Here is a 21,825-nt window from a genome sequence, read left to right on the forward strand (position 1 = left end):
ATTCGTACAGCGCAACGTTCCCAGGCAGTATTGATTTGCTCTCAGCTTCCAAGATCTCCATAATGTATCACACACATTTCTTGACCTCCGTATAAGCGGAATGTGATACCAACCTTGCCCATCACCACCTTCAAACAATGCCATTTTCATAGTGGTCTTTTTTTGGAATTTATTTTAAGACCAAAATGGCTTCCCTTTTTATAATAATAATAATAATAATGATTATGCTTCTTCTCTTTGATTATTTGATTAAGTTTAGTTACGGGTTCCTGAAAGCGATGCTTTTGGACATGCGAGCGAGGATTCCGCCTAACCTCGACGCAAGCGAAATAAAATATTATAAAAATATTAAGTATATTACTTTGAAAATATGTACCAAATTTAATTAAAATTCAAACACGACATTAAACATAAACAACTCTACGGTGGCCGAGAAGTACGTTTTAAAGTTTGTCTTTCCTGCTCGGCCACCTGTAATATAAAATATAACGGACAAATATATATTTTATCGAGTAGTTTTACAAAAAAAACAACGTAATTGTAATACACACATAATGCTGTGATTCATACGATTAGTTAAAATACGTGTAGTACACATCCAATACCGTATGTAAATATATGTCGGGATTTGATGAGCTCAGCATAGGAGCCAGAGCCAGTAGAAGTTGATGTCATTGGGTTTGTGAACGCAGCACGGCCAGTAGTCGGCTCTTTGGTTACACGATGGCGGCCGCGACTCGCGGAGGAGGACAACTTCTATGTTCCGACCAGGAAACTGCACCGAGGCGACAACAATAAGTTGGAGACGCGAGCCGGAGCGAGGGAAGCGCATGACAGCGCCGTTCAGCGGGCATGCGCCGGGGATTTTCCGTGTATCCAAGCAGGGGGCGCTGAAGAAGAAACTCCCCCTCTGTTTTTTATTTTTCCGCCGACTGTCACTTAGCCGGTTAGCTGTTCAAAGCTAAGGCAGCTCTCACTGAGTCGCTCGTAGCAGAACGACGGGGATTAGCGCCTTGCGAGGGCGACTAAAATGGCATTTCGTTCCCACGTGTTAAGCGAGCTGGTCGTGAAGGGTACGCAGAGAGCCTTCCGGGGCCCGAAGGATAAGTTTGCGAGCACTCATTAGCTTAGCCGCCTAGCCGCGTTAGCACTTGACTTGTTCACTACTACTGGCGAGCTCTCCAATTAGCATTACCCCCACCCCCTGTAGTTTGCACTGCTAATCCCGACCAGCGAGTGTCTTATTTCCCCCCAAATATATCATTCAAACGGCGGTTACTTAACGGAAGGACGGAAGTGATTTGACTTCGCTATCTGGTAATGATCTCAATTCTCTAACTGCGTTCCTCGAATACCTTTTGCATGGTGAATGAAGTTCTAATAGCAACGTTTTCGTCCCTTACGTCAATTATAGTTATAAAAACGAGTGAATGTGTGCAGTTGCACTGCAAGAATAGGCGCCTGGGCGTTCTATTGACTCATCCTCGGACAGATTATCGAAAGTAATCAAGATTACATTTGTAGTAGTGCAGGAAGCTTCCTTCTCTCCTTGCTTCAATACTGGTCTAGTTTGATGGACGTGGGGGGCTGTTTGCCAGACTGTCCCTTCTGTACTCAGTCATGCAAGTCTTGACACATGGCATCTGTCGTTATGCTTACGGGCAGGCATCGTTTTTCTACCTGAGTCGTGCACAGCGGACAATGTTTATTAGTTAGTGCCTCAGCCCCCCCTAACCACAGAGCCTGTACGCAAGCCCCCGATACAGTTGATTATTCGTCTGGGAGATTGGAACACCAACTCCTGCCACTCTGGATCAAGAAAAGCTGTCCCTCGTGTCCGGTTGGAGTAACACCCTCAAGCCAAAATCAATGCCTTCACCTCTTGCCGTGTTCGCCTGCCGACCCAACTCGCACCCATTCCAGGAGAGGCATGTGTACCTGGATGAGCCCGTCAAAATCGGCCGGTCGGTGGCTCGCTGCCGGCCGACGCAGAACAACGCCACCTTCGACTGCAAGGTGCTGTCGAGGAACCACGCCCTGGTCTGGTTTGACCACAAGACTGGCAAGGTAAGTCTTAGGTACTGAAGATCACGGTTCTGTTTGGTTCTCATTTGATACCCTCCACAATAAATGAGGGATGACTGTCTGACACAAACCTGATCTCAAAACAGTTCAAATATTTCAAACTCATTTTACGTCATAATCTAAACGAATGATTTCAAACTTTTTTAAAACAAGGTTTAACATGAATAGTTTTTCCGTACTTTGGGGGTACTTTGGGTATCACCACTTCCTGTTCTCGTGGTTACTCAAATAGCTCCAAAAAAGTAGTTGACATTCAGCAGGTTGGAGCGCAATTCTCTATTCAAGTGCCAGTACTCGAGAATTACCTACCCGCTGAAATTGGAGCAGAAATCTCAATTTACGAGTCGTGTCTTCACTATTTCATCTGGTTAAACCATCTCGAGCGAGCAGGTTGTCTCTCGCCTTGCTTCACTCCCTGACATCTGTGTTTTGGCCATTTTCATTGCCACTTCTCCACTCAACCAAAATCCGTATGTGAATTTGCTCCTCGAGCTTGGTGCGTCCTGCATCGTTTGCAATTGAGATTACTGTGTTCACAATTGGCCAAGAGAACCGCATCAAGCAGGAGAAGTTGCATAAAAGGAACCAAGGAGTGGCTTTATGGAAAAAACTCTGAGATGCAGACCAGCCCAATATCGCTGTTGGCAATCCTGCCCGATCGCCTTGTCGTCAGGCGGCAACTCCACAAATGGCCTGTTCAGAGTCTTGAGTCATGTTTAAATTACCAGAAGGCCTGTCACTAATGCACGCACACACAAACACACTCTCTCTTTAGTTCTATTTTTTTTTTTTTTTGACCTGCCATCCCTTGGGCAGACTTCCCCCTCAGAGTGTGAACTTTTAATTAAAGCCGAACAAATTGGGTTATTTTAAGGGCGCACGTCTGCCATGCGTTCCTGCGGCAGAGACAAATCCAGCGTGGTGTTGTGGAAGGGGATAAATAATCTCAAAGCAGCATAGAAAATGTCCCTAGCATCCAGGGGACTTGTTGTTAAATAAAGACACGCACCCTGGGTTCCTCATTATTACACGGCCAAAGGAAAAAAAGGCCTGGAACGCTTCGGGATTCATGCACTGGCGTGCCAAAATATTTGCCACTCAAGTTATGCCCGCTTGACAAAGTACCTGCGAGTCATTAATCCTGCGGACAAACTGGGCCGGGCCGACCCATTTGAACAAAATACGCCTCATTCTGACGGAATACATGTCACGGCCGCTGCTCTTTTTACACCGCTCGCAACAGCTGGATATTTTTCTGCCTTTTATGGTCTCGCTGTTGTTTACCGGTGCCGTCACAGAAGGTGACACGCTGCCTGTATGGAAGGGAAAGTGGGAAGTTCAACACCTGACGTAGATTTATCCACCCCGAGGGCCCACTGCATATAATCCGCATATAACCAATGCCCATTAGATCGATCGATCGATCGATCGACAGATCGATAGTGAGAATTGAGAGAAAAATCCAACTGCATATGCTGAAAAGTACTGTTTTGCGCATCTGATCAGTGTCACGGATCGACCAGCAAATTTTGACATTACACCCACTCGTGGATTTTGCATAAAATGCGAAATCCCAATTTGATCCAGCTGATGAAATCTGTGTAAAGTCTCGTATGCTGTAAATAACAAACAAAGGTCACCGTGGTTTCATCCCCATTAAACTTTTTTTTTTTTTGGGTTTGTTTTTGTTCTTAAACTCTTATCTGAGGTCTGTAGCAGACGTGCGTAATGTGCGCAGGCCCTCGCGGGACATCTGTCGTCACTCAGCTGCCGAACAGGTTCAGCAGGCCCGGGGAGTCGCAGGCTTAGACCAAGTGTGGGCCATGCGGACACTTGGAACTTTGAGTTTTCCGCATCCACATCGGATTAGCATTCGGGTGTCGACAACAAACAAATACAACTAAGCGTCGTGTCCTGATTTTGAATCGTTAATACCCGATGTGTAGTGATTATTGTGTTAGTTATATTTCATCTGATTGTTCTGTTGGTTAATTTGAATAGTTGCATCTTAATGTATGATTCATCCCACGACCAGACTTGAGAAAAAAAAAACGTTTTTTTTAATATAGCAAATTCATTTTCGCCATTTCAAAATATATTGGCATGCCAACCGTGGAGCATTTGATGTTCACTAGATGTTGTCAGATGCGCACAGGAATTAGCTAGCAGTATCTTTGCTCAATAACTGTCACTTCCTCTTGCAGTAAAACCCTTTTTTTTTTTTTTTTTTTTTTTTTTTTTTTAAATCATGTGACTTTGCACTTTGAGAGTTTGATCACGTCGGCCACAGTTTTACTTCGTGTTCATCTGTGTTCAACGCCAGTGACCGTTTTTACAAGGTAGGAGTGTTTGGCAGCCAAACCTGACATGCGAGTGTGTGGTACTTGAAACATGGCTTGTAGATCATGAAGAGCTTCGGGCATGGCAGTTATGTTACATTTTTTATATTATGAGCAAAAAACAGAATTGTCTCCGTAAGGGCTCCCCCAGACCCAAACATATTAAGACGGCATCATCTAAAGGGCGCTTTCGAGCCGTGTCTTAGTTAGCCCACAGAAGCCGAAGCCTGCTAGCAAGCCACTCAGTGGTCCGCTCAGGCAGATCTGTATCAGATTAAAGCAGATTGACGACCCCCGGCGTCACTGGCTCATCCACGTGCCAGATGAGCGGATCACACCGGCAAATCCTCCAAGAGGACGTGGTTCGCCCGTGACGTCTTTGAGCAATATTCGTCCACAAGGTTGTAATCCCCAGTTTGCCCACTTTAGCGTTAAGTCCTGCATGTTTTGGTCATGTGAGCGAGGAATGCTTGGAAAAGGTAGATGATAAGCCGCATGTGAGGGTTATCAGCTCTGGTACTTGTTGGCACGTAAACGCCAGGCCAGCGTGTGCTCACTTGTACTGACAACATGGACATTTTTGTCAAGGTTTTTCCATGCCATGTATACTTTGCTGTTGACCTATTAGAAAATGGGGACACCTGAGGAATACGGCCATTGAAGCTGTTGATTTTCAGTTGGTCATGGGTTAGGGTGGTGATATTCCGCTTTTTCTTTAGTTCTTGGATGTTTTCAGCACCCATACGGTGTTTTAGCTGTGTATATATAAATCAGCAACACACCCTCCTGTTGATGAGTCACAAACTTGCTTCAGGCTTCAGGTGCGGCCACACATGGAGATTTTCCTCTCGATTCCCCCCCCCTACCCCACCACGTGTTTGAATGTGGACGATCCGATTGGACCTTGAAGAAGTCGAGGGCCAATTTGTCCCAAAGGAGGCTCTATGTATTAGTCTGTCCCTCAGGACGTCATAAAACGGACCGCGGCGCTCGGGGAAACTACACGACTTGTAGAACTCGATCCTTCCATCCATTCATGGTGGAGGAAGGAAAATAGGGTGTCTGTTTCGTATTTCAGAGAAACATCCCAAAAGTGGGTGTAGAAATCTGGCGGCTGTGGCGATGAAATATGCCAGTTTGGGTTGACAAGTGATGCATTCATGACAACAGAAAGAAGAAGCTGTCTGCTTCACTTAACATTGTGACACACATAGAATGTCCTACGTTTAAGATGTTTTCGTAAAAAAGGTGTAATCACGGGTCTCGCTTTATTCAACAAACGTTAACAAAATTATTATTATTATTTTTTTTTTTAAAACCTAAGTATGTACACTGGCTAACGGTTAGCTGCTAACCTGCACCCACAACAGCCAACTCTCCAAAGTCATTGGTACCCAGGCCAGGCCCCGCCTCTTAAAGGCACACCGGTACAACACGAGCCTCCACAACCAAGAGGAGGCCGTGGAGCTGATGTCGGCAGTGTGCGTGTCTGAACCACCTCTCCAACCTCTGTGTGTACAACATGCAACGCAATGCAATTTTTCCAGCCCATAAAGTGTGCGAGATTTTGCTGGGTAGAACGCGCAACTAGACATCTTCATCTATATAGCGCCTTCGCCCTAACTTAGGTCCCTCCTCCCTGTCTCCAGGTTACCATGGGGACAAGTGGTATGTGTGTGTGCGCATGTGTGTGTGCTGCGGGTGGGCACACTGCAGTCTGATGAATGGTGAGCTCAGTGGAACTCTCTCCTCCCTCTCCAGTAGATCAACGCTGTCTTGTTTTCAGTCACAATGACGAGGTGATGGATGAAGCGCCCCCCACGCGCCGCCACTATCATGCGCTGACATCAAATTGTGTGTGACCAGTAGCCCGCGCGCGCACGCGTCGTTTTATGTGTTTACTTGCCTCTGTAAGTACGTGCTTAACATTCACGCGCCGTCGCTGCCCGACGTGCGACTGAAGGAAGTGCATGAGTTGCTGTCGTTGTTGGTGTTTTTTCTTGTTCACACCGTGCCGCTGTTCCTTTTTGAGGAGAGCTGCGTCCGTGTTGTGTAACGCCCTGCATCGGCGCAATGTTTACAAGCGTGCTAATAAATGATGACCATGCTGGAGGATTCCCACATGATCAACATACGCGTTCATTCATCAGTTGAAAACTTGTTGAAGCAAAACATGTCCACTGTCTGAGGTTGAGCAACGTCTACGCGATGGCAACTTGCTTGATGCCAAAAACAGGCAAAGAAGCAGGAGTTCAGAACATTCAGAGAGACTGTCTCCACCCATCTATTGTCTGTAGAGCTTGTCCCCGATAAGGTTGTGGATGACTCGGGCTGAGAGGCATCGTACATCCATAACGACCGGTCAATTGCAATCATATATTCTTAATCCTTTGTATTGAAGGACTAATATTACTGCCGTACTCGTGAGCTAAGGAAGGATTTGAAGGTGACTGTATATCTATATAAACAGATTTTTTTGTTCAGACAATAAAAGTTTTTAGTTGTTACATTGCTGACAGTTTTGACTGCTACTCCAGTCTTCTTGTGACTGTACATCCGTCATCTGTCTTAGATTGCCCATTGAAGCTGATGCAGTCCAAGCCACCTTGTGTTTTTGGCAACTTCTTGCTTATGCACCCAAAGGACTTCAAAATCAACATTAATATGTTATGCTAATGTTCATTTTCAGATTTGATGACTGTGAGCCGCTTTACACTATTGAGACGAGACATTTAATTCACAAAGTATCCCCCCCTCCCCACAGTTCTACCTGCAGGACACTAAAAGCAGCAATGGGACCTTCATTAACAGCCAGCGGTTGAGTCGGGGCTCAGAGGAGAGTCCGCCCTGCGAGGTCCTCTCGGGAGACATCATCCAGTTTGGTGTGGATGTCACGGAGAACACACGCAAAGGTACACTGTGGTTTGGCTGCCGAAAGAAATTTAACACTCAAAAGTTTTCTTTATTAAGGCAGCGCTAATAGCCTGACCTTGCTAACCTGCATGTGCCGCCGCAAACGGGCAGCACTTGAACCCTCAGACCTGGGATTGCCCTTAAGGACACCTCGCGGCTCACCTCAAAGCTCACACACACACACACACACACAGGCGCACAATATGGACATTTGGGTCAGATTTTCAGCTCCACTACCAAGCCTTTCAAATTAGTGTCCCAGCAAAAGTTCATCCTCCATGACCTCATTCCAAATGGCTTCTAGAATCGCCACAATCTGGAGTCAACTGGGCTCACAAACAGGGGACATTGAAAATTGAATTGAAATTACTAATGTTTTTTTTGTTGTGTGTGACTTTGTGTGTTTCCAGTCACACATGGCTGCATTGTGTCAACAATCAAACTCTTCCTGCCCGAAGGGATGGAGGCACGCCGACGAAGCGAGTAAGTCTAACACGGATCCATTCAGCTCTGACATGAACCGCTTGATTAGCTTTCTTCAAAAAGCGCACCGAATCTATCGCACTTGTGCTCAACTCTGACCTTTAAATAAAATAGATGGGTTTATTTCCCTCAGAAATTACCCCCCTCCTTTTTAAAAAATAAATAAATTCACATTTCCATTACATATTGTCACTTGGCATTTTTGGAAAAACAGCTTCTTGTGATGTTTGCAAAGTTGCTGACTTGGCAACATTGCGTGTTTTTGTGAAGTCGCTCCTCTGGCCACAGCCATGCTTGTTAGTGTAAGCAGTGCACGCCAGCGGCAACATGCCGAGAAAGGAAATAGAATTACTGTGTAAAATCATCCAGACCCAGCTTAGATATATACAACACTCAAAAAACGAGTTGTAGTTGTTTTGCACAACACCTCCCCCTAACCATGTAGAGTCTGCCGAAGCAACCCGCCTCCTTAATCACCTGATGAGGTGAGTCAGTCTGCCCCCCCTCCGCCCTAAGTTAGCTTTAGTCATGAGGTGCGCTTGTTCACGCACTGCTCATCTCGAGGGGCGGAGCTAGCACAAGTTCAAGGAGGACCATCAGTTTATTCTGCATCTGGCTTCAGAGCGTATAAGGAGAGAACGTTGATGTTTGCAAACGCCTGCTCGGAAAATCAGGTCAGAAATCTCAGCGAGTTGGTCAGGCGCAGATAGTGTGTGTGAACTTTGATCTCCGCCCTGTGTCGGTGCGCCATCCGCTGAATGCAGCAGGAACACAAGACAGGTAACGGGCGTTTGTCCACAAGCCCGAGCAGCATTTTTATTTGTCTTGTACTTTGTGATGTTAAGGTCCAACACTGAGTTGAAGTGGAATTTCGATTCCCCACACAGCAAACTTGACACTGATTTTGGTCTTGAGTCTTTAGGAGCTGACATCACTGTGTAGCCTTAACGAATGCCGACTGCTTTTTAAATGCAAGTCCAATTTAATATGTGCGAGCCAGCGAACGGACACTTGTATTTGCTCAGAGTTGTTTCTGGAGGTGTTACCAGTCAGTTACACATTAACAGACGCCAGAGTCACCCGTCATAGATATGTTGTTAAGCTGCGTTGGTGACACACCTTCTACTTCATCTTTTTCTTAAGTAACAGCTGGGCAGTTATGGCCTAAAAGGTCATCAGGATTATTTTTTACCAACATCGGAATCCGGATTATCAATCACATTTATTCATGCTCTAAAGCGGAGTACACATTTCTATACACGTTGTGCACGCACTTCAATTAGCACTCAAGAAAGCCAGTAAACGAGCTGAGCGATTGTCCACAATGACCATCTTGGCAATATTGCTGCTGTTTGTGTGTCCTCCCCTCCCATCTGGTTCCACCAAATGTTCTCTGTCTTTGCAGTGTCATCCAGGCTCCGCTGCCGCTACCCGTAGACAAGGTGAGGACGTAACGTGCTTGGTGTGTGTGTGTGTGTGTGTGTGCGGTGGGGCGTGTAGTGCTGACATACACTTAGCCAGGATTTCTCTCATTCGCCCTGGTGTGTGCGTGTGGAGTGGTCAGCTGATGTGGGAATGTGTGGATCGCCGCCAATCTCTCCCCGCTACATATTTCCACGAGTGGGCGGAGTGAGAGTGTGCAGATCGCGTCCGCTTAGCTTAGCTGAGCTATAAAATTTACAGAGAAGAGCTTGTGGTGTTCTGTTCTGTTCTGTGTCTTCCAACTGTCAGAAGAACAGCAGGGGCCCCAGTGTAACCTGTCTAAGGAATGTAGCGTGTGCGACTGACCTCATTTGAACCAAGTGACATGAGGCTCTCAATCGCCTTTCGCATCCAGGCCCATTTCAAGTTGACTGCTTGAACTTTGATCTCTGTTACTGGATTCAAATACTCGCACAATATTTGAATCCATTTTTTTGAGGGGAATTTCCAAACACATTTTCTCCATTGAGATTAATAAGTAGGACTTGAGCATCAAGTGGCACAAATGAATGAATGGTTTGCCAAATTGGGACTCTCTGCCCGAAAAGTCACCATTTTTACAAGTGCATGTAAAATGTGTTTGCAAAATTGTTGCATCATTGTCATGTAAAACAGCAAAGTACTGTTTAAATAAACCAATACAGTAGCTAGCCTCTTAGCTAGGTAAGCTAATGTAGCGTTCCCGTTTTGAATTTGTGTGACAAGGACCCCAAATTGTATGAACTTTATCGCATTCCACTCAACTGTTTTGAGCTTTTCAGTGGGCTGCCTGTCACCTAACTGTATGTTTGTGTGTCTTTTCTAGGTTGCAGCCAACACTCCCAGTATGTATTCTCAGGAACTGTTTCAGCTCTCCCAGTATCTACAGGTAACAGCTGCCTTATCTCTTATCACACAAAATAGATATTCAATGGTAACCAATGTTCAACTTCAGCCAGACAATGCCGTTGTTGCGAGCTGACTCGATACTGTTCTGGTTCTGCCTGTGCGACAGGAGGCCTTACACCGAGAGCAGATGCTGGAGCAGAAGCTCGCCACGCTGCAGCGTGTGCTCACCACTACTCAGGAGGCCTCGGAGAGCAGCTGGCAGGTGGGAAACACCTCTTCGGAAGGACGAACGAACGAACGGATGGATGGAGCCAACACTTTTTCCTTTGTCAGGCACTGATTGATGAAGACCGTCTGCTGTCCAGACTGGAGGTGATGGGCACTCAGCTGCAGGCCTACTCTAAGGTGAGCCACACTTCTGGAGTCTCCACATTGTGATCTCAAGATTGAGCCGTAACCAAAGTGCATTTTTGGCGTCCGTTGTCAGTCCCAGACAGAGGACGGCATTCGTAAGGAGCTGCTGGCCCTGCAAGAGGACAAACACAACTACGAGACCACGGCCAAGGAGTCTCTGCGGCGGGTCCTGCAGGAAAAGATCGAGGTGGTCCGGAAGCTGTCAGAGGTGGAGGTGCGACCCGCGCTTTGCTCGCTGTCGGCCCGCGAACGCAAAGCTCTGTGCTTTTTAAGCCATTTGTCCCCGCCCGCAGCGCTCGCTCAGCAACACGGAGGACGAGTGCACGCACCTGAAGGAAATGTCCCAGCGAGGCCAGGAAGAGCTGAGGGAGCTGGCCAGCAAGTACAATGCGGCCGTCAATGAGATCAAAGAGCTCACTGACAAAATCAAGGTGAGGCCTCGTGACGGTTTGCCACGAAGCACACGCACTCCAATGTCTACAGTCGCTCTCAACTGGAACGCATAATAGGAGCCCACGACTGACCCTCAGTCCAGCGGCCGTCCACGCGTTGTGGAGTTCATTTGTTGTGCTTTCAAATTCTCCAACCGGTACGCTCTTCAGATCGTTTTGACTCATGAATTTCCTCCGGCAGGCAGCGGAGGGCCGCCAAGAGGAGCTGACTCAGCGGGGGGCGTCGGAGAAAAGGGAGATGGAGCTGCGCATCGAGGAGATGGAGGAGAAGGAACAGGTTCTTCAGGCACGCATCGAGGCGCTGCAGGCCGACAACGACTTCACCAATGAGAGGCTCGCTGCCCTGCAGGGTACCCAATACACACAGCCTCCAAATGATCCCGCCACATTTGCAAATTTGTCACTTGAGCTCCTGTGCACCAGCCTCGCCTCGCGCTTACGTGCGGCTGACTAAATATGAAGTGAACAGAACACCGGAGAGGAATCGCATTCAAGTCGTAAACAAAAGAGCAGAAAATGGTTTTACATCTGAATCAATGCTTTGTCGGGTGCTCGGGTAACAAGGCAGCGTCCCCGCAACGCACTAATGGCCACCATTGGGATAGCCAACTCCTCTTTCCCTTGCTGTTGTCCACAGTGCGCTTAGAGCAGCTTCAGGAGAAAAGCGTTAAGGAAAACAACAGTCTGGGTGAGTCCACGTGTCTCCTCCGGCCATTCGGCTCACTTCCGCTCCTGCATGCAGCAAGTTTGATTGCGGGTTGCATGCTGCTCTGTCTTTCTTCATCCGTACGTTTCCCCTCCATCACTTGTTCTTGTTCTTCTTCTCACTGCTGCTGTCCACGGTTCAAGTGTCACAACTTGGGTGAAGCCGGTTCATTTGTCTCGAGAATGACAGGGAAGGGTGTTTGGGTTCTCTTTGTGAAACGATGGTGCTTCGTGGACTTTCTAGGTGGATTCTCAAATGCGGGAAAAAAAATGATCAAGGTTGGGCTGCTGATTGGCGTCTGGTGTTGGAATGAGCTCACTGAAACGCTGTAGGTGCACGAGCAGTGAAGGGTCCCTCTGCAAATGGGCGTTTGTGTGATGTGGTCACGTGACAGATGAAGAAGAAGCCTCCCCTGCAACGACGGCGCCCGCAGAGGACCGACCGGCCGAGGACGAGCTGAACCAGCGGCCGCCCGAGAGCCGCGAGGAAGATGAGGATGAGGACGAGGACGATGAAGACACGGACACGGACGACGGTGCAGTTGGAGATGTGGATGGTAGTCCACATATTAAATTCAATCTGTGGACCTCATTCAGTCTCAGTCTTAGTTAGGAGTCTCTCTTGAATCCTGAATGTGCTGCGAGCCACACGTACTTTTTTTTTTTTTTTTTTGAAGTTCTGGTAGCAATTTTGAAGCAAGGCAACACTTTGTGAACAAAAACAGGAAGTGACCAATAGCAATTTGCCTACTTGGTCTTGAACCGATATTTGAGTTTGTCACTTGAGCCGTCCGTCTTTGTCTGCGTTCTGTCCCTCCACTTCTTGTTGCCATCTCGCCGTTTTGACGAATACCCGCTCAGATCTCCGTCTTGCGTGTTCCTCCCGAGTGGTCACTCGCTCGCTGCCTTCTCTGGAGGCTCTTTGTGTCGCAATAGCTTCTGTCTTGAGAGAACACGTACTGAACAAGTAATTCCAATTTCTCTGTTTCTGTCAGACAACTGTCACGTTAACAACAGTGGAGGAGACACCACTCGAATCCAACAGTTGATCGAGTGTCCGCGTGAGTACCGATCCAACCTCACGGCGTGTTTCAGCTTTCTTTTTGTTTTGTCTTGGAGTTTTCCCCATCTTTTGGGGGAGGGTGTTCTTTCTTTGCCACCGGACTCCTCCACTTGGATTCTTCATCAGCGATGGAAGCCCCGTGACATAGTAGCGTGATTAATTCAGCGCGTGGGAATTTCTTTTGCATGCTCGTCTGTAGGATGCTTGAAATGTTGCTTTTTCAGAGTGTTACTACTGAAAAGCTTCAAATTTGATCTCTGGAAAACTAGCCCACCTAATGAAGTCAATGTCAGTTGTGTTGTTGTTAATTTCTCACGGTTGCTTGCTTACTGCAGCGGTGAAGCAGCTGAAAGAAGCCGTCAGTTCGTCCATCCACAAACTGGCCAACTTTGATGGTGAGAAATGTTGAAGAGGAGGGATTGTGTTTATGAATCCCACAATTGCTGCTTCATGCCATCCGTTTTGTCTGCTTGTTTATCAGATGCCCACCTACAGAACAACCAGACAGACGGAGACGACATGCTCGCCAGCCCGTGTCGACTCAAAAGTAAACATTGCTGTTCCCGAAGTCACAATATTCGATAACATTATCAATTTGATGGACACAACTCCAGTGTATTTGACAGCAATATCATTTCTACTGCTTTTAAAATTGATGATTCAGAAAAAAATGCAATCACAAAAGCATGCGCACGCAGCGAAGACGTGCTAACTTCTGCTAACAAGCCAAACTTGGCTCCTCCTTGACTGACAAAGAGTTTTGTCTCAGTCAAGATGCATCACTTCAACATTCTTCCTTGACACCAAATGCTACTTGTCTGCACGCGTGTGCGTCCACAGGAAGCCAGATCGATGCCAAAGAGTCGGACATGTCGGATACGCTGAGTCCTAGCAAAGACCGCAGCAGTGACGATACGTCAGGTCAGCCAAACTCATTTGGAAGACATTGTCATAAGTTGTTGTGTCCTTCCTGAGGTAGTGTTTCATACTGTACACCTAGGAGAGTTTTTCTTTTCTTCACTTTACCTGTGCAACTCACAAGTTTAAAAAAACAATTGAAGTGAATGCGTAGCAAAATGACGAATGAAAACTGTTTCAGATGGCAATATGGACGACCAGGAGCTCAACGAACCGCTGAACAGAGTAGCTCTGCTCAAAGGTAACCGTGGCAACGGGCAATGTTTTTGTGGTGTTCTCATGAAAGAAAGATAATCCGCTCGTAAGGCGTACGTCCTCCAGGTAGTATTAGTGCACCACTACGACCAGTATCATTAGTCAGGAAAGCTCTTACATTTTGTGATGGTAAATTATGTTACTTTTTTTTTTTGTAGCAGAGTTGCATCGGGCCGGCTTGGAGCCCAGCGACACGGAACAGGTCATCCACCACCTCCACAGGGAGCTTCTGGAGGCCCAGGAGTTAGCCAACACTGGGAAACAGAAATGTCTGGAGCTTCAAGGTGACAACAAATTCTGCGATAATGACCACAATCTGCATTCTAGCTCATTCGACATGATAATGTGTGCATGTGGCAGCCCGAGCTGGTCGTTCAGGAACCGCAGGGTCGCTTGTCGCTGTTTATCGTCTTTGAGTGTCCAGAGAATCGCTCTGTAAATTGGATGCATTATTATTTTTATTTAGCTCTGCTGGAGGAGGAGAGGAAGACTAACTCTCAACAGACTGAGGAGTCGACCAAACAGATCCAGTACCTGCTGAGTTAGTACACGCACACATGCAGTACGGTTGCTAAGGTGGAAAAGCGTTGACGCAAATAAAAATCATCCATCACACAAGTAAAGCTACAACGTGGTGGGAGGGAGAAAGATGATGTCCATCAGTAAAACATGACAAATATCAAGGAAAATGTAAGTACAGTCAAACCTCTTGGAATGGATTACATTTTTTTTTCCATGATTCGTAATGGGAAAAATAGATTCGGAATTCGACCGATTCGCTTCTCGAACCGCCTTCAAGAACGGATTGTGGTCGAAAACCGAGGTTTGACTGTATATGATAAAAGGTTACATGAAAAATACCAAAATAAACAAAGCTGATAACATATTAAAAACCAATGCTCACCAAGTCGACATATTACATGAACAATAAGCAAATATTAGACCAAAATACCAAACATTAGGTGGAAAATACAAAATACTAGACGTATTAAAATATCTGACAAAAATTAGAGGTAAAGTACACAAATAGTAGGAATAAAATACAAAAAACACTCAAAAATTGGCCATGATTCATGGCAGACAAACGTGGCTCCTTTTCCAGTTTGCTGCTCTGCTTGTTTGCCGTTACTCTGTTGACCTTCCACTTCTGCCTTATATGTTTTGTGCATGTACAGCTCAGCTCGAGAAGCTGCAGGCCGGCATGGAGGACCTCAACTCCGCCCAGGAGGAGGTAGCTGCCCCTCCGCTTGTGACGGCTCCTCACAAACCATTTCACGTCTCGCGCGTGTCCTCCCTCCCTCCCTCCCTCCCTCCCTCCCGCCTGTCACAGATCCTCGTCCTGCGGCATGCCATGGAGGCGGCCACGGCGGAGCGGGAGCGCGACATCGCCGCCCAGCAGGAGGACCTGGGCAGCGCGCGCCGCGAGCTGGAGCGCTGGAGGAGCACGGCCGCCAAGTATGAAGAGGAGATCGGCCGGCTGCAGGAGGACTTTGCGCGGCAGCAGCAGCAAGGCGACAACGCAAGTCAGCTGCAGGGTAGGCCACAGGCATACAGTAAAAAGTAAAACAAGGGCCCCAAAGCAGGCCTTCCCCACCACTGTCGTCACACATCAAAGTATGAACGCAGTATGGTGGCAGTGAACTCAACTTGCAGCTAGTTAACAATTTTTACAAAAAAAAAAAAAGGATGGCTTCGAGCTGTTCCAGTCCAACTAAACAAAGCAGAGAGAATTACGACTCTGTTTCTAATAAGCCACGAGCTTTGCCTTTGTAAAGTCCGTTGGCTCGGGAACGCTGTCCTAAACGAGTGTGTCTGGCCTCCTTGGTCCTAGGGGAATGCGCCACACTGCAACAGAGGTGCGCGTCTTTGCAGCTGGACTGTGACGGCCTGAAGGAGGAGAAGGCAACGCTCACGGGCAAACTGCACTGCCTGGAGGCCGAACTGTGCAGGTACACCCGCTCGCCTCAACCCGATTGATGACAGTGAACCTTCGCGATCTCGCCGGTCCCCGAGATTAGGGATCAAAACTGTCAACAAAAAGCAAAAAGATGCGACTAGTAACTGCTCCCCTACTAATTTGCCCAAGTAGATGTCAACTCAAATCGGGATGTAACCATAGGATTTGATGACAAAGGAGTCCCTGTGCTACACAAATGCTGAAAATGTGATTTTGGACCAACTGTAGAGCTCGGTGCCATTTCCCAAATGACTGCATTGATCTAAAAGAGGTTTGTTTGTTTGTTTGTTTTTTTTACCCCCGCTTGGGTCTCTGCAGCACCAGGGCTCAGAGTGTGGTCCTCGGTGGCGTTCTGGAGTCTCTGGAGAAGCGAGAAGAGGTTCTGCATGGCAAGCTGGGTTCTCTAAAGAACCAGCACCAGCAGGACGAATGTCTGCTGAAGAGCCAGCTGGACCAGGCCCAGGACCGCACGCACACGCTGCAGAAAGAAGTACTCATACACACACAACACTGTCTGTTCATTATATCAGTGGTACGTCCGTAATCTGTGATTAATTTATCGATGCTTTCGACATTTGATTTTGATTTTCTAGAATTGTTTTTAAAAGTAAACTTCACTTAAATTGTGACATCATCAAACACCGGTCTGTGAAAATATGGTCTGACAGTAATCCAGTCCATGGTGCTAAAAAGGTTGGGGACCACTCAATTATATGACAGGGCACGTTGACGTACGGCTAACTTTGTGTCACAGTATGAAGACACGCAGTTGCTGCTGTCGGACCTCCGCCAGCGCTACGAGAAAACGGAGCAGGAGAAGACTAACATCCACCAGGAGCTGGACCAGTGCAGGAGCAACCTGAAGCTGCTGCAGGACAAGAACAGCTCTGTGAGTGCACGTGTGCACACACATGCACACAGCTACTATGAGGGTGCACGTCGGGGCAAAGACAAGCAATCACCTGTAGCTGGTTTTTGGGTTTGCTTCTTGATGTTTCCCTGCTTTTAGTTTTCTTGTTCATTTGCAGCAGAAAAAGTGGCGTGCGTGCGTGTGTGTATTTTGTTGTTTGTGAGTCGCACTCCTGGACACCCAAGAAACCCAAGTTCAGTGGAACCTCTGACGGTTGTCCGCCATCTGTTCCGTGACACCACCTGACGTTTCGAGACCAAATTCAAACCCTTGACGTTCGTTATATGACTCGCATTAGACTCTAATCGTGATTGCGCACACAGCCAACCATCATAGTTGGAGCGTCAACGTGAAGTCAGCTGAAGTGTGGTGGCACGACCCGACAGCCTCGGCTCAGCTGATGCAAACGCGGGTTTGACGCTGCCCCTCACTCGTTGTTTCCTCCTCTTCCGACCCTGCGTCAGGATGTTTAGCTCGGATAAACGCAATCTCGTGGCCGGATAAACAAAGGGCTTGACATCATTTATTTGTCAATTCTTACCATATGTCTGCAGACGTGGCCTTTCCACCCGATGAAGCTCCGAAGGCCGAATGAAGCCTATTTGAATTTTGCGCAAAAGTCTACCTGGTCTGACCACGCACATTCTAAATTCACAGAAAGTTAATGGCCGTTATAATTGCGTTGACATTTTTGAAATTGTTGAATTCACAGAGGTATGCAGTGTAACCTTGGGTTAGGAATTCCAAAAAAGGTTTTGTGGCCATTCCTGCAATAGTGAGGTCATGACTTTTGTGGAGGAAGTGATGTCATAATGACTGACAGGTGTTGCGGGGCAACCCTCACAAAATAGTTTTTTTTTTTTTTTTTTACCCTTTTCCCTTGCCCCCGCTGCTGTGTCCTCCCATGTTTATTTGCCGGCTGATTTCTTCTTATCCCTCTCCTCCCCCCCCCCCCCCCCCCCCCCCCCCCCCCCCCCCCCTATAGCCATCCATAGTGCAGCCTGTCCAAGCCATTTTCATGGGTCTTGTCCTGGCTCTGCTCTACTGGTGTTTCGGCCAGTTGTGGTAGAAAGGTACATGCCGACGTGTGTCCGTCTCTGCCAGTCTCCCCTTCCCTTCCTCCCCCCGACGTCGCCGCCTGTCTCGCTTCCGGCCCCTTTTTGCAACTTTCTGTTAAAAGGCGTCATTTTTCACCCCGCCTCTTTTGCCAACTTACTGACACGGGTTGGTCACAAGACGTCTTCGCTCCAATTTTCTCTATTAGCCCTGCAACAGAATGCCGGGATTTTATTTATGTATTATTTTTTTTCAAATTACCGGATTGACTTTGTCTTTCCATTCCGTGTCGGTGGCCCTTTAGCAGGTCGATGAAGAAGGCGGGGGCAAAAATGCCCGCTTGTACAGAGTTGCAGAAAGGGCCAATAAAGACTGTTCGTCTCTTTCTCTGCGATGTGAAAATGTTCCAAAGGCCGAGGCATTCAGGGGCTCACATTTGAAACACAAATTCTAAACTCTACTCACGCGGCAGCTGTGTTCTTCTTTTGGATCCTTCAACTGTCACAGAGTTTGACCCTGAACTCCCAAGAGGACATTTTCCTTCCATTCTTTGCTCATCCCGACGCCGCACACGCATGTTGGTGAATGCGTCGCACACTCGGAACTCTGCTCCTCAAAATCTCCAAGCCCAAAAGATGTTCTCATTGTTAGCGATTGACGTATTTTGGAAAAACATTGTCCCAAAGGAGCCGAGTTCCATTTTGTCCCGAGCGCGTCGGCTGCTCCCCCGGCTTCTTTTTCCTCACGCTTGCTTGCGCCTGCTTTACATCCCTGCTTGAATTTGTTTTCCAGTCCGCTTGATACTTTTTGCCTTGTTTCAAATTCTTCCTGTTCTCTTATGCAAGCAGACCCTCAAGGTACCAAGATTGTATTTTCACTCAAAGCACAAAACAAAGTCCATTCGATTAAATGCAAAGAGAAAAAAAATATACACCCTTAAAACTACCAAGATAAAAATTTGACCAACCCTGGAAGTTGGGTCAATCGGGCCGTTTCTTGCGTGCGTGTTCATCCGGGATGCGATGACATCATCAGGATGAGTCCAAACAATGACGAATACAGACGTGAGTCGTCTCAACAAGAAGGCCATCATTAAATATGGCTCGCGCTCGGCTTTTGTTTGCCCAAACGGCAGCCTTGTAATTGGAACAAAGAACCCATCTCAATCTTTGACACATTGAGGGTCTTTCAAGGTCCAACTAACACTTTTCTTTCCCTCCTCCTGTCCAAGTTAGCAAAATTGACACCACATACAGGCTGCTAACCGCAAAACCATTGTTGTGTGTGTTTGTGTTTGCTTGGTATCTGTATGTCTCCGTGGTATGTGTCTTGCGCGTGCATGTGCACATTTTGTGTCTGCCAACAGGGCGGCTGGAGCCCCTGGATGCCGGCCATCGCAGTGATAGTCGCCGTGACGGCAGCCATCATCTACCCCAACCTCTCCAAGAGCAGCTCGGCCTGAAGCACTCGGTCTCACGCACATGCACGCACATCCCGTTTATTGGGGCTTTCTTGTGTGGGCCAGACAATGTCTCAGTCACAACCCTACAAAAAGCATACACACACACACACACACACACACACACACACACACACGTATGTGCGTTGTTTGCGAGGAGTGCGCCACTGCGTCACTTGTATAAAGTCAAATTGTACATAATTGTAGAGGGAATATAAAAGGTTGTGGTTTCTCACAGATTTATTTTGTTGAGCGGCGGGAAGTTTAGTTTATTTTGGGGGTTTTCTCATTTTTTAATAATCTGTGCTCTTTCTCAGTCATGGTGATTATTTTTCCGTTGTTTGTTTTTGTCAAATTGCCATGGAGCCAACCGAACTTCCACATAAAGAAAGGCCAACCGAAGTTCCACACGAAGAAAGCCGCCTTGCGGCCCGATCGTTTTTTCCCGTTCTGTCTGACTAGAATAAATAACTAAATAACCATTTGTTCTTTTTTTGTTTTGTTTTGCTTTTATCTTAAACCCCCAAATATTGCAGGATTTTGGTTGCTGACAAAAATGCAAACAAGTTTTCAAAAAACAACAAAACGACTTTGTTTCAGAAGAAAAACAAAAAGAAAAACTCATTGATTGGCAACATGGTAACTCGTCCCTTATTTGTCAGATTTGAACATTTTAAACAAATATCATTGCTGTCCATAAAAAAAAGAAAAAAAAGAACTCGATTGTATTTTTATCCTCAGAAGAGAAATTTGAGTTCTTTAGTGGAAGCTCGGCTCGGCTCCAAGTTGGCCATGTTTAATGACATCTGAAATGGCCACCAGTTTTTTCCCCCCATTATTGATTTTTCTTTCCAAGGGAGTGGGAGAGAGGTTTTGAAACTTGAAACCAAATTATCAAATATGGTAACAAATGTTTTTTTTTATGTTAACTTTGAGGGCACACAAAAAGGGGGTCAAAGTGCCTCTAATGTAACTTAACACAGAAATGTGTGCACACAACCTCTCGCACGCTCACACAGATTCCCAGTGCGTCAATGTTCGTGTTGTGCTGTTTGTGAGCATTTTCACACTTGAATCAATAGCAAGTAAAAAAAAAAAAAAAACTTTCTGTGAACCGCTGTCAACTCTATCACCTTTATCAACTTGATCCATTTCACATTGATGTCACGTTGTCAACTTCAGGGTTTTTTTTTTGTCAACATTCTAAAACTTTTGTCAGATATTCCAATTGCCAAGTTTGTCAACTTCCCGCCAACTTAAGATTTGTCTTTTTTGTCAACTTGTCATGTTTTTCAACTTTCAAGTTTTAGCAACTTCATGTTCACTCGGTCAACTTTTGTAACTGTGACATCAAGATTTCCCATGTTGCTTGCCAAGTTAACATTAAGTTTGTCAACTTCATGTCAACGCCCTGTCAGCTTCCTTTCAAGTTTGTCAACTATTTGTCAACTTCCGGCCAACTTCGTGTTGACATTACAAACTTGGTCATATTTTGTCAGTTTACAAGTTTGTCATCCTTCAAGTCAAAAACGTCCTTTCCACCTTGTCAAATTTATGCCAATTTTTGCATAAACTTCATATCAACTTGCTTCCGAAGTCCAAGCGCCAAATTTCATGTCAACAAAAGGACCTTTAGCTGTCGCACCTGTTTTTGCACGCATTTGTGTGCGCGTGCGGGAAGTTGTGTAGCGCTGTGTATCACTGTTTGTGTAGTGTCTCGTCACATCCATGTTTGAAAAGAAGAAAATAAAGGAATTATCGTGAGAAACACTACAGTACACGGATAGAGCAAGAGAAAATTGTAAAATGAAAATGCTATTGAATGATGTGCTACTAGAACTATTTTGTTAAAGATCTGTTGTTAGCCACGACAATGGGGGAGTATGAGTATATATATATATATATATCCATCCATCCGTCCATTTTCTGAACCGCTTAGTCCCCACGGGGGTCGCGGGAGTGCTGGAGCCTATCCCAGCCGTCATCGGGCAGTAGGCGGGGGACACCCTGAACCGGTTGCCAGCCGATCGCAGGGCACGCAGGGACAAACAACCATTTGCACTCGCACTCACACCTAGGGACAATTTGGAGTCTTCAATCGGCCTACCAAGCATGTTTTTGGGATGTGGGAGGAAACCGGAGTGCCCGGAGAAAACCCACGCGGGCCCGGGGAGAACATGCAAACTCCACACAGGGAGGGCCGGAGGTGGAATCGAACCCGCACCCTCCTAACTGTGAGGCGGACGTGCTACTCAGTGCGTCACCGAGCCGTGTATACATATATATATATATATATATATATATATATATACATATATATATACATACATACATACACAGAGGAAAATGTTTGAAATAAAGTTGTAGCAAGCTGACCCACCACAACTGCGTCCCGTGTGTTCTTGCACCAAACTGTCATATAAATCACTCTATATGTAATTTAATGTTATGTGGTTCCAAAACATCTGTCGGTACCGTCACTAAGAGGGCATGCGTGATTCATTTC

At 46.6% G+C, this 21,825-nt stretch overlaps 1 protein-coding gene and 1 long non-coding RNA gene across 15 annotated transcripts; one reads left to right on the top strand and one right to left on the bottom strand.

The window, feature by feature from the left end:
• The first annotated feature begins 681 nt into the window (after positions 1-681).
• On the top strand, positions 682-20,836 carry slmapa (sarcolemma associated protein a). Of its 14 annotated transcripts, none has more exons than XM_037251033.1 (25): positions 683-2,067; positions 7,189-7,336; positions 7,748-7,820; positions 9,226-9,262; positions 10,108-10,170; positions 10,297-10,392; positions 10,464-10,535; positions 10,618-10,758; positions 10,838-10,975; positions 11,178-11,346; positions 11,634-11,684; positions 12,097-12,258; positions 12,697-12,762; positions 13,100-13,159; positions 13,246-13,311; positions 13,605-13,685; positions 13,864-13,923; positions 14,096-14,221; positions 14,404-14,478; positions 15,113-15,472; positions 15,769-15,886; positions 16,213-16,384; positions 16,649-16,783; positions 17,790-17,877; positions 19,227-20,836. In XM_037251033.1, the coding sequence occupies exons 1-24, from the start codon at positions 1,870-1,872 to the stop codon at positions 17,871-17,873; spliced, it is 2,751 nt and encodes a 916-aa protein (XP_037106928.1). In that variant the 5' UTR covers positions 683-1,869; the 3' UTR covers positions 17,874-17,877; positions 19,227-20,836. The 14 variants fall into 14 exon arrangements, with proteins under 14 accessions (XP_037106927.1, XP_037106933.1, XP_037106935.1 ...); XM_037251034.1 differs by lacking the exon at positions 17,790-17,877 and having other exon boundaries at positions 684-2,067; positions 15,113-15,168; positions 15,268-15,472; XM_037251035.1 differs by lacking the exon at positions 17,790-17,877 and having other exon boundaries at positions 684-2,067; positions 14,099-14,221; positions 15,113-15,168; positions 15,268-15,472.
• On the bottom strand, positions 18,087-18,513 carry LOC119122625. Its single transcript, XR_005097922.1, has 2 exons — positions 18,395-18,513; positions 18,087-18,248 (listed from the first exon to the last, which is right to left on the bottom strand). It is a non-coding gene; the product is annotated as an uncharacterized LOC119122625 (long non-coding RNA).
• Positions 20,837-21,825: the final 989 nt, after the last annotated feature.

The sequence above is a fragment of the Syngnathus acus genome, chromosome 5 (genome assembly GCF_901709675.1).
Source record: "Syngnathus acus chromosome 5, fSynAcu1.2, whole genome shotgun sequence".
In the NCBI taxonomy this organism is placed as follows: Eukaryota; Metazoa; Chordata; class Actinopteri; order Syngnathiformes; family Syngnathidae; genus Syngnathus; species Syngnathus acus.